Source organism: Dendrobates tinctorius, unplaced genomic scaffold, assembly GCF_039654945.1.
Source record: "Dendrobates tinctorius isolate UK_male_01 unplaced genomic scaffold, ASM3965494v1 ptg000143l, whole genome shotgun sequence".
NCBI classification, from domain to species: domain Eukaryota; kingdom Metazoa; phylum Chordata; class Amphibia; order Anura; family Dendrobatidae; genus Dendrobates; species Dendrobates tinctorius.
Genome location: NW_027361810.1, coordinates 31,048,904 through 31,063,964, shown reverse-complemented (window position 1 = coordinate 31,063,964; position 15,061 = coordinate 31,048,904). Strand labels below are relative to the sequence as shown.

Here is a 15,061-nt window from a genome sequence, read left to right as displayed (position 1 = left end):
GTCATAACAGTTCCCCTCTCAGGGACAACACACGGGCGGCACAGAGGCCGGACAGAAACTGGCAGTCAAAGGAAAGCCAGGCAAAATCCAAGGGAGGGAAAGCTCAGACTTTTCATTCATCATTACTCATCCCCTCCGGAAAACACCCCACTTGTAGGCGGTCGACTGCTACTCTTTCAGCAGGTCTGGCTGCCTATTACAGAAGACAGGTGGGTCAAGGAAATAATGTCTTCAGGATACAAAATCGAGTTTACTACCAGCCCACCGCACAGGTTTTTTCCCTGTTCCTCCAAAACCTCCACTCAAAGCTCGAGCCTTCCATCAAGCGGTTTCATCCCTCCTGCAAGCAGGAGTCATAATACCAGCAGACGAGCGCTTACGAGGGTTCTACTCCAACCTGTTCGTGGTGCCCAAAAAGGGAGGCAGCGTCCGACCCATACTAGACCTCAAGCAACTGAATAAGTATGTTCAAGTTCGTCACCTTCGCATGGAATCCCTCCAGTCAATCGTTGCGTCCATGGAGGAAGGAGAATATCTCGCCTCCATAGACATACAGGACGCATACCTGCATATACCGATTGCTTCTCCCATCAGAGATTTCTCAAACTCGCAATCAACCAAGACCATTACCAGTTTGTGGCCCTCCCGTTTGGTCTCGCCACGGCTCCCAGAACATTTACAAAGGACATGGCAGCTACCATGGACGTTCTGCACTCCAGAGGCATAGTAGTCGTTCCATACCTGGACGACCTGCTCATCAAGGCCCTCACCTTCAAGGACTGCGAGGTCAAAGTCTCAATCACGATCGACACTCTGAGTCGCCTGGGATGGTTAGTCAATTTACAGAAGTCCTCGACTACCCCAAGTCAGTCTCTGACCTTCCTGGGGATGCTATTTGACATCTCCAGGGGTTTGGTGATCCTCCCCAGGGACAAGACACTGGCCCTCCGTTTGGGAGTTCACACTCTCCTCCGCGGTTTCCCCCGATCTCTCCGGTATGCCATGAGCGGACTGGGCAGGATGGCAGCGGCAATGGAGGCAGTACCATTTGCCCAGATTCACCTCAGACCCCATCCTCAAGTCCTGGGACAGGAATCTGTTCTCCCTCAAGAGAGAGTTCCGGTTATCAGCGAAAACCAGGAGGTTCCTGCACTGGTGGCTCCAGCCAACCTCGCTTGCAATGGGAAAATCCTTTTCTCTCCGGTCACTGAAAGGTTTTGACCACCGGCGCAAGCCTTACAGGTTGGAGCGCGGTACACCTACATCACAGAGCGCAAGGCAAGTGGTCACCAATGGAAGTGACCATGCCCATCAACATCTTGGAAATTCGGGCCATATTCCTGGCATTGAAAGCCTTCCATCACTTGCTAGCAGACTCTCATATCAGAGTGCAGTCGGACAATGCCACGGCGGTGGCATACGTGAACCATCAAGGCGGCACCCGCAGCATCCAGGCGATGAACGAAGTAACACGTATCCTACACTGGGCGGAGGATGCGAGGTCGGTACTCTCTGCGGTCCACATTCCGGGTGTGGACAACTGGGAAGCCGACTATCTCAGCCGTCAAGGAATGGACTCGGGGGAGTGGTCTCTCCATCCCGAAGTTTTCCATCAGATCTGCCATTGTTGGGGGACCCCGGACGTGGTTCTGATGGCATCCCATCTCAATGCCAAAGTTCCCAATTTCATGGCCAGGACGCGCGATCCGCAGTCGCTCGGAGCAGATGCCCTGGTTCAGGACTGGACCCAGTTCCAGCTTCTGTACATTTTTCCACCCCTTCCCCTGATTTCCAGAGTCCTGAGGAAGATCAAACAAGAGGGTGTTCCCCACCATCCTATTCACTCCAGACTGGCCCAGGCGTACATGGTACGCCGACGTAGTGCAACTCACAGCAGACGCTCCCTGGCGTCTCCCCACACGTCCCAAACTTCTGTCACAAGGCCTGTTCTTCCACCAGAAATCAGGGGCTCTCAATTTGACGGCGTGGCCATTGAGACCTGGTTTTTGACCCAAGCAGGTTTCTTCATCGGACGTTGTTAAAACCATGATCAGGGCTCGAAAGCCAACTTCAGCCAAAACTTACTATCGTACCTGGAAGGCTTTCTTCACATGGTGCGAATTTCGTGGGCACATCCCACTCCCCTATTCTCTTCCAAAGGTCCTCGGTTTCCTTCAGTCAGGCCTGGACGCCGGGCTATCCCTGGGCTCGCTTAAGAGCCAGGTATCAGCGCTTTCAGTGCTCTTTCAGAGGCATTTTGCTAACAATCCGCAAGTGAAGACTTTTCTCCAAGGGGTTTCTCGATTGGTTCCCCCCTACAAACATCCGTCGGAGACGTGGGACCTCAACCTGGTCTTGACAGCACTACAGTCACCTCCTTTTGAACCCCTAAAGGAGGTCTCACTCCGCTTTCTATCACAGGAAGTGGTTTTTCCTGGTGGCAATCGCCTCGCTACGCAGGGTGTCCGAACTTTCAGCTCTTTCCTGCAGACAACCCTTCCTGGTTTTTCATCAGGACAAGGTGGTTCTCCGTACAGTGCCATCCTTCCTTCCGAAGGTTGTGTCCACCTTCCACCTCAATGAGAAAATCTCATTACCATCTCTTTGCCCGGTTCCCGTTCAAAGAGTGGAGAAGGCTCTGCATACGCTAGACTTTGTCAGGGCATTGCGTATTTACGTGTCTAGGACTGCTCCCTTCCGGAAGTCTAATTCACTTTTCCTTCTTCCAGAAGGCGTTCGCAAGGGCCTACCGGCTTTCAACGCCACCCTTGCTAGGTGGATCAAGTCCACCATTCAAGAAGCTTACCGCCTTAACAATTCTGCTCTTCCGGCCGGTATCACGGCTCAGTCTACGCGGGCGGTAGGGGCCTCTTGGGCCATTCAGTATCAAGCCTCGGCACATCAAGTGTGTAAGACAGCCACTTGGACTAGCCTGCACACATTTACAAAACACTACAGAGTGCATACCCAGTCCTCAGGGTATGCGAGCCTGGGTAGACGGGTCCTGCAGGTGGCAGTACCCCAAATTTAGGGAACTGTCAGTACAATATTCGTCCACTGCTTCCCACCCAGGGACTGCTTTGGGACGTCCCACGGTTCTGTGTCCCCCAATAAGGCGACAGAGTAAAGGAGATTTTTGTGTACTCACCGTAAAATCTCTTTCACTTAGCCTTTAATTGGGGGACACAGCTCCCACCCTGTTGCCCTTGCGGGCCGTTGTTACGTTTGGGTTCTCATATTGTTTGAGCTGGGTTCTCATATTGTTTGAGCTCATTTATGGTAGCCTTCTTACAGGCATGGGTATGTTTCTGGTATATTCCTCCTAATGCTTTTGCACAAAACTGGAGAAGGCTGACGCCGTCCAGGGGTGTATACTGTAGAGGAGGAGCCAAAGTTAATCTTTTTCAGATTATGCATAGTGTCGCCTCCTAGTGGACAGCAGCATAACACCCACGGTTCTGTGTCCCCCAATTAAAGGCTAAGAGAAAGAGATTTTACGGTGAGTACACAAAAATCTCCTTTTTCCCCACTGTAGTTTCCCCATTTCCCTTGTAGTTCCCAGTTCTTCCCCTTCCTAATCCTTTCCTCCTTCCTCACCCCACCTTCCTACCTTATTATAAGAAAAAAAAAAAATTCAATTACGGTATATCATACAATGTATTGAATAACTGAAAAAAAAAATTCCGGATGAAGTGAATGGTGAAAGAAACACAGTTGCTTCTTTCATTTTTGGGTTTCATTTTTTTGGCATTCATTGTGAGGTTCACTGTCCAAAACCAAACTTAGAATCATAGAATCGTAGAGTTGGAAAGGACCTCCTGGGCCATCTGGTCCAACCCCCTGCTCAAAGCAGGATTCGCTAAATCATCCCAGTTAGATGTCTGTCCAGCCTCTGTTTGAAGACTTCCATTGAAGGAGAACTCACCACTTCTCGTGGCAGCCTGTTCCACTCATTGATCACTCTAACTGTCAAAAAGTTTTTTCTAATATCTAATCTGTGTCTCCTCCCATTCAGCTTCATCCCATTGCTTCTAGTCTTTCCTTGTGCAAATGAGAATAAAGTTGATCCTTCTACAATGTGACAGCCCTTTAGATATTTGTAGACAGCTATTAAGTCTCCTCTCAGTCTTCTCTTTTGCAAACTAAACATTCCCAAATCCTGCAACCTTTCCTCATAAGACAGGGTTTGCAGACCGGTCACCATTCTGGTCGCTCTTTTCTGAACTTGCTCCAGTTTGTTGATGTCTTTTTTAAAATGTGGTGCCCAAAATTGGACACAATATTCCAGATGAGGTCTGACCAAAGAGGAGTAGAGGGAAATAATTACTTCACGTGATCTAGACTGTATGCTTCTGTTAATACATCCTAGAATTGCATTTGCCTTTTTTGCTGCTGCATCACACTGTTGACTTATATTCAGTCTGTGATCTATTAGTATACCCAAGTCTTTTTCACATGTGCTGTCACTTAGCCCTATTCCTCCCATTCTATATATGCTTTTTTCATTTTTATTGCCCAGATGTAGTACTTTGCATTTCTCCCTGTTAAAAACCATTCTGTTAGTTGCTGCCCACTTCTCCAGTTTATTTAAATCTTTTTGAATCCTCTATCTCTCTTCTCTAGTATTAGCTATCCCTCCTAGCTTTGTGTCATCAGCAAATTTAATCAGTTTACCCTCAATTCCTTCATCTAAATCATTGATAAAGATGTTGAACAATACAGGGCCCAGGACAGAGCCCTGTGGTACCCCCCTTGAGACATTCTTCCAACTGGATGTGCAGCCATTTACGACCACTCTTTGGGTCCGATCACTAAGCCAGTTATGAATCCACCTAACAGTTGCCTTGTCCATTCCATACTTAGTCATTTTTTCAATAAGGATTGTATGAGAGACTTTGTCAAATGCTTTGCTGAAGTCAAGATATACTATATCTACAGCATTTCCTTGATCCACCCAATCAGTAATACCGTCATAGAAGGAAATTAAGTTAGTCTGACATGACTTTAGTTACAAACCCATGCTGACTCTGTTTAATCACTTCATTCTTATCCAAGTATTGACATACATGTTGTTTAATAATGTATAGTGCTTTTTTATGCATATATTTTAGTTAAACCATTTTGAGATAAATACTGATGTATTAACTCATTGCTTTTTTTTTCTTGCATTTTTGTATCTGAGGTGCAGCTATCAAAAAGCGGCAATTTTGTAGATAATATAATTTTCATAGATCAGATTTTTATGGACATGGCAATACCGAATATTTTATTCTCATATATGTATGTACGGTATGTGTATACATATGCACATAGTTTTAATAATGAGGAAAAAATACAGCATTCGGTATTTCCATGTCTATGCAAATGTAAGAATATCTACAAAATTGCTGCTTTTTGATATTATGATATGATTTTTTCTTAATTTATAGGGGCCTCCAGCAGGACCCTGGCTTCAATGGCAATCCATCAGCACCCAACGGCCACAAAGGTCACGCCACATCATGGCTGATGGGTGACTGCATAGACAAGCCACGTCTTAAATGTGTTTGTGATTTGACAATGTAATTTAAAGGGGTGGTGATCTATCCGCAAAATAGGTGAAGGTCCGAGTGCAGGGACCCAAACTGATCACTAAACACGGAGCTTTTATCCCCATTGCAAAACGGAGTAGGTTGGACGCTCGACCGCTATTCCATTTATTGTTTATGCGCCCCATTGGGACGATTTAGCGCGCGTTCCAACAGTTAGACTTGCACCGATCAACGAGCTATCGTCTATCTTGTGTTCACCTGATAACCCCTTTATGCGATGAAACAGATCAGAGCTGTTAGAGGCAGGTGCTGGCTGTATAACACAGACAACAACTTCCCTGTATGGAGCGGGCTTCGCTCCTGGAATTGCTCCATACTCCCGCACCAACTCCTTAACATAACAGTACTTCATGCAGCAGGAAGGCACCTATTATAGGTAACGTCATTCTGGTAGTAGGACTACATAAACTCTGTAAATGATTGTCTTTTATTTTAGTGCTTCGTAAAAGTTCCTGAGCAAAACCTGACCTTCTTGGAAGCATCTAAATATTGCGGTATATACGGGGGCACTCTTCCTTCAATTCTGAACCAACATGAGCAAGGTAAGGAGGGAGTGCACTGTAATGTGTTGAGTGTCCTTGTGACTATTAGGAGGGAGTGCACTGTAAAGTGTCGAGTGTCCTTGTGACTATCTTCCTAGACCTAAGAGCTCCGTAGTGGAGTGGAGTAATGGCACAGTCTGTGTTCTTACTGCCCGATAATCCAAAACCTCTGATAATCTGGCACCTACCAAGCTCCATAAATACAAGAACAGCACTGAATTAGCAAGTCCAAGAGATGTCAAGATTATTTCTTTTAACTTTTTGTACAGTTCAGGTTACCAATATTTTGCCTTTTTTTCCTTCTGTAGATTTTATCACATATTTGAGTTCAAGCATGCAAAACAAATTCTGGATCGGCCTCAAAATTGGCTTGAATGCTCACACGTACAGCTGGCTGGACGGCACCGATGTCACCTACACCAACTATCATCCGCTGTTACAGGGAAGGATTAAACTGTTTCAGATTGATGTAAGGGCTGGGATTTAGAAGTTCAATGATTGCAAAATTATTTCATTGTTCTCATTCCTAAAGTTTCATTTTTTGTTTGTGTTTGTTTTTTTCCCCCAGGTAGGTAACATGGAGAAAAATCAGCAATGTGTGTTTTTTCTCAATGATCCCAAATCAACATTTGTTGGGACGTGGGACTTCACAGCTTGTTCAGATCAGCAATACGTGTCCATCTGCCAAAGATATGCAGGTAGGAAAATGGGAAAATGTAATCTTTGGCTGTGAAAAGTAAAGCATTTTAAGAGGAAAAAGGTGAAATAAAAAGTTTGCTTAAGTAGAAATACAGTAATTATTGCATATTGTTTGTGCAGAATTAGGTTTAGATGCTGATTTTGTTTTTTGAAGTTTTCTCTAAAGTAAATATTTGTCTTCTGTTTTTTTTTGTTTTTTTTTGTTACCTTATATTTTATCCACTTATGTTTTATAAGTAATATAAACATAAGATTCAGTTCTAAAGATAATATGAATATACAGTAGTATATAAAAATGTGGCCACCCCTGGTCGAAATTACTGTTATTGTAATTACATTTATGTATTACAGTTAAGCAAGTTGAAAATTAAATGATCTCTAAAAGGGCTAAAGTTAAGGATGACAAATTTCCTTTGTATTTTAGGCAAAAAAAAGCTATATTTCTCTATCGCTTCATTGGAGGACACAGGAAACCATGGGGTGTATGCTGCTGCCAGTAGGAGGCTAACACTGCAGAAAAAAAGTTAGCTCCTCCTCCGCAGTGTACACCCCACCGACAGGAAGTAATATATTCAGTTTTAGCTTAGTGTCAGTAGGAGGTGGGACACGGGTCTTTCATTAGACCCATATCTACCACAGAGTGCGTCGTTTCTTTTCAGGTACCCGGAGGGATACAGTGTGAACAGTCACTGCTGTACTCCCACGAAGAGACTATGAGTATGGCGTGTACTGCCACCCCGTATCCTCATATGTCTAGTCGGCAGGACCTCAACCCCTAACACAGAAGCGTGATCGTGATCCAGTCCTGGCCCCCGTCTCCCACCCACTCGCCCACCAGAGCCTGTCAGTGTTAGGAGGCGTGGACGTCCCAAAATGCAGCAAGTTCGGACTTCTTACATTCCTGGATGGAGAGGTACATCTCTTTCCCTCTCTCCCCCAGGTTCTCTAGAGGTGATGAAGAGAAGTTCAGAACAGGAAAACAGGGATCGATGGGTTGGAGTGTTGAGGCACTTTTAGACGATGGGGGCCTTTTTCCCCTAGTTTCCCGGTGGAATGGGGTGCTGGCCTGCCTTTTTGCGGTACTTTTTATGTCCTCCGATCCTCTCCACTCCCCCCTACTCTGGCGGTCAGGGAAATTAATCTAAGTCCCGGGTTCTCTCGGGCCTAGTGTTCGGCGTTTGCTTCGCCCCCTTCTGTCTGCACTTTGGGCGGGCTCGTCTCCCGCCCCTTGCTTAGTTCCCACCAGCCTGTTATAGCTCCGCCCCACTCGGCTTCATCTCTCTGCCGCGGAGCTGGCGCCATCTTTAGCCTTCTGAACCTGGCGCTTGGCTCCGCCTCTCTTCCGGCCTGTCAGTCTCTTAGTCAGTCTCGGGGTTTTTCAGCGTGCATCCCTGCAATGCACTCTTTTACCCTCCGGATCCAGGGCATCCTCTCACAGCCGTCAATTCTGCCTCCTGGGACCGTATAGTGCCTTTCCTGTGGGACCTTCCTCTTACCAGCAGTCCTACAGCCTGGCAGCTGAAAACAGGACGACTACTGTGAGTAGCTGCTCTGCAGACTGACATTCTCCTCTGCATCTTCTGGCACCTGTTAATGCGCAAGCCAGGCACAGCAGTGACTGGTGTAATATCTGCTCTAGAGCAGCACATTGACTGGTGTAATAAATGCTCTAGAGCAGTGCAGTCACTGGTGTATTATGTGCTCCTGAGCAGTGCAGTGACTCGTGTAATAAATGCTCTAGAACAGTGCAGTGACTGGTGTAATATCTGCTCTAGAGCAGTGCAGTCACTGGTGTATTATGTGCTCCTGAGCAGTGCAGTGACTCGTGTAATAAATGCTCTAGAACAGTGCAGTGACTGGTGTAATATCTGCTCTAGAGCAGTGCAGTCACTGGTGTATTATGTGCTCCTGAGCAGTGCAGTGACTCGTGTAATAAATGCTCTAGAACAGTGCAGTGACTGGTGTAATATCTGCTCTAGAGCAGTGCAGTCACTGGTGTATTATGTGCTCCTGAGCAGTGCAGTGACTCGTGTAATAAATGCTCTAGAACAGTGCAGTGACTGGTGTAATATCTGCTCTAGAGCAGTGCAGTCACTGGTGTATTATGTGCTCTTGAGCCGTGCAGTCACCAGCAATGGGTATTGCAGTGCACCCCACGCTGCCGTCATCTGCGCCACTGCCCGCTCTGCGCCCTCCACAGGGAGATGGGCCATTATAAAACTTGCCGCACGCTGTTTGCTCTATAGAATGTTTCACTTGCACGTTTCCCCTCAGAGATTTCCGTTACATCACACTGCTGTTGTGATTTCTCCTATTACATATCTGTGCCTTGATTTCAGCAGGGCAAGGCTCGGCCATTACTCTAAACATACAGATTCTAGAGCTCTGGCATATCATACGCTTCTATATCTCCTGCTCACAGGCACTCGCCCTGCATCTCCCTGCAGCCCCTCTCCTGTTACTAGCATTACTCTGCGCTAAGCAGAGAGTAGCTGCTCCTTCCCCTTCACTACTGCAGCGTTGGGACTAACTTCCAGCTGGGTGAAGTCTGTATTCTCCAGCAATGTTGGCTGTGGCTCAGTGGAAAAAGAAGCTGACCCCAGATCGCAGGCCCAAGGGTCTGAACCCAGGTGCACAACAGAGAGTGGAATTTAGTCTCCCTCTGATTCCAAGCCTACTGTTCTACCGTCAGGAGAGATGACTGGTCAGGACAGACTTCGTGGTGCGGCTTACTACACATGAGACTGTTATTTTGCCTAATACCATCAGGTATCCAGACCTAGACCGCCACACAGATTTGGCTCTCTCCTATACCCTTCTCCAGGGTTTTCTCCACGCTGATTTAGTCGCATGATACTGAGAGCCGATCGCAGCAGTACTCTATCTGCTGTGCAGGTTTTCAGACGCACCACCTACCAGGTACAGTAGGGTTTTTTGAAATGATGGTATTTTCAGTGGATCAGACGTGTCTTGGATTGACTGCTGCAGTGGTACTGGTGTTCTGTACTGTACTCAGGTGAGTCACATGCACTCTCCTTCACGTTCCTCGCATTTGATGGCAGCAGAACCCTATCCCCTATCCAGGTTTTAGATGCATCATCTGCCAGACACATTTAGTCGATACCTGCCATCTTTCCAGTGGTTCAGATGTGCCCGAGTTCGAGTGCTGCATCAGTCCTGCTCTTCTGTCCCAGAGTGAGGTGAGTCAGAACCGCCCTCTATCACGTACAGGGTCCTTTGCAGCATCTGCCTATGCTCCTTTCTATTCACCACTCAGTGAGAGGTGCCCGGTATTCATCACTTCTGGTTGACTGCAGCAGCGGTTACAGACCGCTATCAGGTCAGTCAGATGCACCTTCTGCTGCATGTTCATGGTCAATAACATTTGTGGTCTATTAACAGTTAAACAGAAAATCTACCACGTACCACAGGGTGGATCTCAGAACTACAGGGTGGATCTCAGCAGCAGCATTAAGCGGTCAGTCCACTTTCAGGTAGGTCAGACTCGCTGGTGTCAGGTACCGGATGGTCGCTGTTTTTTCTTCGGCCACGCACTGGGCCCTGATTGCGGGTTGCTCCCCAGGGGCCTTTACACACCATCTGATTATTCGGGCCTACCACTAACTATTCAGTAGGTCAGTTTACAGTGCTGTCCTCAGGCTATCTTCACTATCCAGTGCGTTACTCCTATCATAACTGATATACCAATTGCAGTTAATACGTTCTGGCTGTCTTACTGAGTCAGCAGAAAAGAAGAAAGGTGTGTGCTCCAGCGATGAAACAATCCACTGATGTATTAAAAAAAGTTTTTTATTTGCTTCTCAAAAACATGAAAAAACAACGTGGTTAACACAAAAAGCAGAAATATAACCTTGGTTATTGTTTTTTCATGTTTTTAAGAAGCAAATAAATTTTTTTTTAATACATCAGTGGATTGTTTCATCGCTGGAGCACACCTTTCTTCTTTTCTGCTGATTGCTGACGCCCTGGACTGGGGCGGCTCCGTGCAGAGGGCTTCCACTACTACAGACCAGTATGCGGTGGTGAGCTGACTTTCCTTTTCCCCTACCCTATCTTTTGATATTCTTACTGAGTCATGACTATTTACTGGTCTATCGTAGGGGCCTTTGCACTTCCTCAATACCAGAGCCCCCTATCTCTTTGTCAGTACTTACCTCTTCTTTCTTACAGACACCGGATAAAGCCTCGAGCAGCTCCGGGATTTGGTTTCCGAGCATGGCAGGAACAAGTTCTACCACCTTGGACAGGAATTGGAGCTTACTCTGCGCAAGCATCGACCGGCGTAGACAGCTGCTCCAGGCCTAGACCCAATGAGGAGTTTTGTGATAACATGTTTCTTCCTTCAGCCGGATTCCTATCCTTTTACTATTATCTTCGTTCCTGTGGTGTTTTATGCTTAGGTAAGTCGATCCACACACTACAATCCTCTCCCCGTTCCAGAGGGTCCAGGATGGATAGGGTCACCCAGGTAGTCATAGGAAATGATATTCCTTTCGTCAAGCAAGTTTTCTTATGGGGTCTATGTACTCCTTCCTAGGGCAACTTTTCATGGAGTTGACCTACTCCAGGTTTTTCATGGATTCTCCTCTCTCGACTGCTCATATTCTATTGTGCCTTCCAATGCCCATCTAGACTACTTTTTCCATAGTCCCTTGTAACCATCCTCATCCCGTACGCTCGAGTTTAGCTTCTTGATTGATCTGAGTCTGCGGAGTCGTTCAGTAGTCTACGTTATACCTGCTTAGATGGGCAATGGGTTGTCTCTTCAAACGGTTCTCCTTTTCGAGCCATTTTGTTGGTCAAACAGAACCTACATCACTGTGATGAGATCCAGGGTACCACCCGAGGTCCCCTTCAGTACGTCTTCAGTGTTTTACTTTCTAGCAGGTTCACAGTAGTCTACTCTCAGATTTGTACTTGTCAATTCAATTTACTGGTCTTTCTTTGTCATTTTCTGTGAGCTAACTGCAAACTGGTCCACTTCTCCGACTATAGACCCTCCGGTTTCCAGACTTACCACCAATACGGTCCTTCCTGTCCCAGAGAGAGCATCCCTCAAGGATACCAACGGCGGACTCAGAGTCCTTGGCAGAGTCAACCTTTGAAGTGTCCGCTGCTACTTTGTGCCCTGCCTTTGCCTCCACATGGGTAGCAAAGTTTATAGACGCATGGGCTAAGCTGCTCCATCAGGGCATTCTGTCTGGAGCCAGATCGAAGGAATTGACCGTCCTCGCGGACCATATTTAATCTTGGGGGGGGGGGGGGGGGGGGAGTACATGGTATCCGCATCCCTGGTCACCACTGCATGTGCTGCTTGGACATCCAGCAATATCGTGGCCATCTGAAGGACCATTGGGTTTAGGGCATGGCGGGCGAACTTGTCCTCAAAGAAGTCCCTCACCAACTTGCCTTTCCAGGGTTCCCGTTGGTTTGACTCCAAGTTGGACCAAATTATTAAGTAGGTCAACAGAGGGACGAGCTCTCTCCTTCCTCAGGCTAGAACTCGTCGTTCTCCTGGTGGTTTTTCCTCAGGGTGGCTCGTCGGGGTTCTAAGATTGCTGAATGGAGGAGTCCCTCCTTGTCTTTTCAGAATTAAATCTTTGTTCAGTAAGTGCTTCCTGGGATCCGCATGGGTTTTCTTTTGTCCCATGGAAGCATTTATCCAGGTCCTGATTTCTTCAGGGCATCGGAGATTCCTGCGGTTTTGTGAGGGGCGGATACACTTTCATTTTATAGCTTCCCCTTTCGGGTTCTCAACCACTCCCAGAGTCTCGCAGAGTCTGTGGCAGCAGTTTTGCACATTCTGTGGATCACAGGTTCAGTGCTCTTCCCGTACCCCGACGAGGTTCTCCATGGCTCTGTCTGTCATTCTTGATTCCCTTCCTTTCATCCGGCTTGGACTCATCCTTCGTAGCGCTCTCTCATCAGGCTACCTGCCAGGGTGCCGTGCGTTTATCCTGCTAAGGCCGCTCCTCCCCCTTTTCAGGACATCGATTCGGCATATAGAGGCCCTCCGGTCTCCAGGTCAGCAAATGCTCGCTGAATCCGGTCGACAATTGTAGGTTTACCAAGTCAGAGCAGAGCGCCTTCTTCTGGGTTTCAGGCTCACTCTACCAGCGCAGTGGACGCCTCCTGGCAGTTCATATAGGGCCTCCGCCCTGTACCTCTGCAGAGGGATGGTTGGTCATCCACATGTCCAGTTTCGGATGTTGCCGGCTTAGGTAGAAAGACCTTGCAGACAACGGTTGTGAGTTCTCTGAACAGATGGAGTTGTCTGATGTTCCCTCCCCTTGGGTACTACTTTGGGACATCCCATACCCTCCTGTGTTCCCCAATGAAGCGATGGAGAAAACAGGATTTTTGGTTGCTTACCGTAAAATCTGTTTCTCGGAGCCTTCACTGGTGGACACAGCACCCACCCAAGTTTAATAGCTCTGTTTATTGTATTATATTTTTACAGTTTGAGTTTCTGTGTTTTTCTTTCTCTTTTACATGTTGCTTCTCCTACTGCTTTCTCACTAACTGAATATCCTAGTTCCGGTCGGTGGGGTGTACACTGCGGAGGAGGAGCTAACATTTTTTCTGCATAATGTCAGCCTCCTAGTGGCAGCAGCATACACCCCATGGTTTCCTGTGCCCCCCAATGAAGGCTCCAAGAAACACATTTTACGGTAAGCAACCAAAAATCCTGTTTTTTAATCTTTTACATTTTAAAAATTCCAAAAAGGAAAATGGGCGATGCAAAAGATTGGGCACCCTTAGATATTAGTGTGCTCAAATAACTTTGACCAAGGCTTCAGACCTTAATTAGCTTGTTAGGGTTATGGCTTGTTCACTATCATCTTTAGGAAAGGCCAAGTGATGCAAATTTCCCTGCTTTATAAAAACCCAGCCTATGCTAACCTTGTACCAAAAAACAGCAGTCAGGGGTTCTTCTAAGCAGCTGCCTAGCACTCTGAAAATTAAAATGGTGGAGTCCCACAAAGCAGGAGAAGGCTATGGCAAAGCATTTTATAATTGCCCTTTCCTCAGTCCGAAATGTAACTAAAAAATGTCAGTTACCAGGAACAGTGGAGGTCTAGATAATGTCTGGAGGACCAAGCAAAATTTCAGTGAGAGCTGCTCATAGGTTTGCTAGAGAAGCAAATCACAACCCCTGCTTGACTGCAAAAGTCCTTCAGAAAAATTTAGCAGACTCTGGAGTTGTGCTACATTGTTCTGCTGTTCAGGAACAACTGCACAAATATGGCCTTCATGGAAGAGTCATCTGAAGAAAACCTCTCCTGCATCCTCACCCACAAAATTTAGCATCAGAAGTGTGCGAAAGAACATATAAACGAGCCTGATGCATTTTGGAAACAACTCCTGTGGACCGATAAGGTTAAAATAGAACTCTTTGGCCACAATGATCAAAGTTATGTGTGGATAAAAAAGGCACAGAATTTCAGATAAATAACATCTCAACATCCATTAAGCAAAGCGGGTGGATCAATTATGATTTGGGGCTGTGTTGCAGCCATTGGCGCAGTGAATATTTCACGGGTACAGGTAAGAATGGATTCAATGAAATGTCAACAAATGTTTGATGCAGACATAACACCATCTGTAAAAAAGCTGAAGTTGAAAAGAGGATGGCTTCTACAAATGGGGAATGATTCGAAACACATGTCAAAATCCGCAATAGACGACCTCAAAAGGTGCAAGCTGAATGTTTTACAATGGCCCTCACAGTCCTCTGATCTGAGCATCATTGATAATCTGTGGCTAGACCTCAAAATAAGATTGCAAGCAAGACGACCCAGGAATCTCACAGACCTGGAGGAATTTTCCAAGGAAGAATGGATGAAAATCTCTCAAACAGGAATTGAAAAACTCTTGTCTGGCTACAAGAAGCATTTACAAGCTGTGACACTTGCAAAAGGGGGTGCAACTCGGTACTCAACATGCAGGGTGCCCAAACTTTTGCATCTGCCCATTTTCCTTTTAAAATTTAATTTTTAAAATGGGAAAAAACTTTAAATTTTTTTTTTTTTTTTTTTGCTTAAAATACAAAGGAAATAGGTCATCTGTAACTAACACTTTTAGAGATCATTTAATCTTCAACCTGCTTAACTGTTCACAATAACAGTAATTTTGTCCTGGGGTGTCCAAACTTTTACATGCCATTGTAAGGTGCAAGTAATGAAATAATTTAAATACGTTTATATT

At 46.3% G+C, this 15,061-nt stretch overlaps 1 protein-coding gene across 1 annotated transcript in view; it reads left to right on the top strand.

Annotated features, from left to right (window-relative positions):
* The window catches only part of LY75 (lymphocyte antigen 75), a 133,330-nt gene that overhangs the window by 80,578 nt on the left and 37,691 nt on the right, over positions 1 to 15,061 (top strand). Inside the window, exons 22-24 of the mRNA XM_073545716.1 lie at positions 6,028 to 6,133; positions 6,442 to 6,602; positions 6,702 to 6,831. Of these exons, the coding sequence (XP_073401817.1) occupies positions 6,028 to 6,133; positions 6,442 to 6,602; positions 6,702 to 6,831 (397 nt within the window). The remainder of the gene's footprint in view (positions 1 to 6,027; positions 6,134 to 6,441; positions 6,603 to 6,701; positions 6,832 to 15,061) is intronic.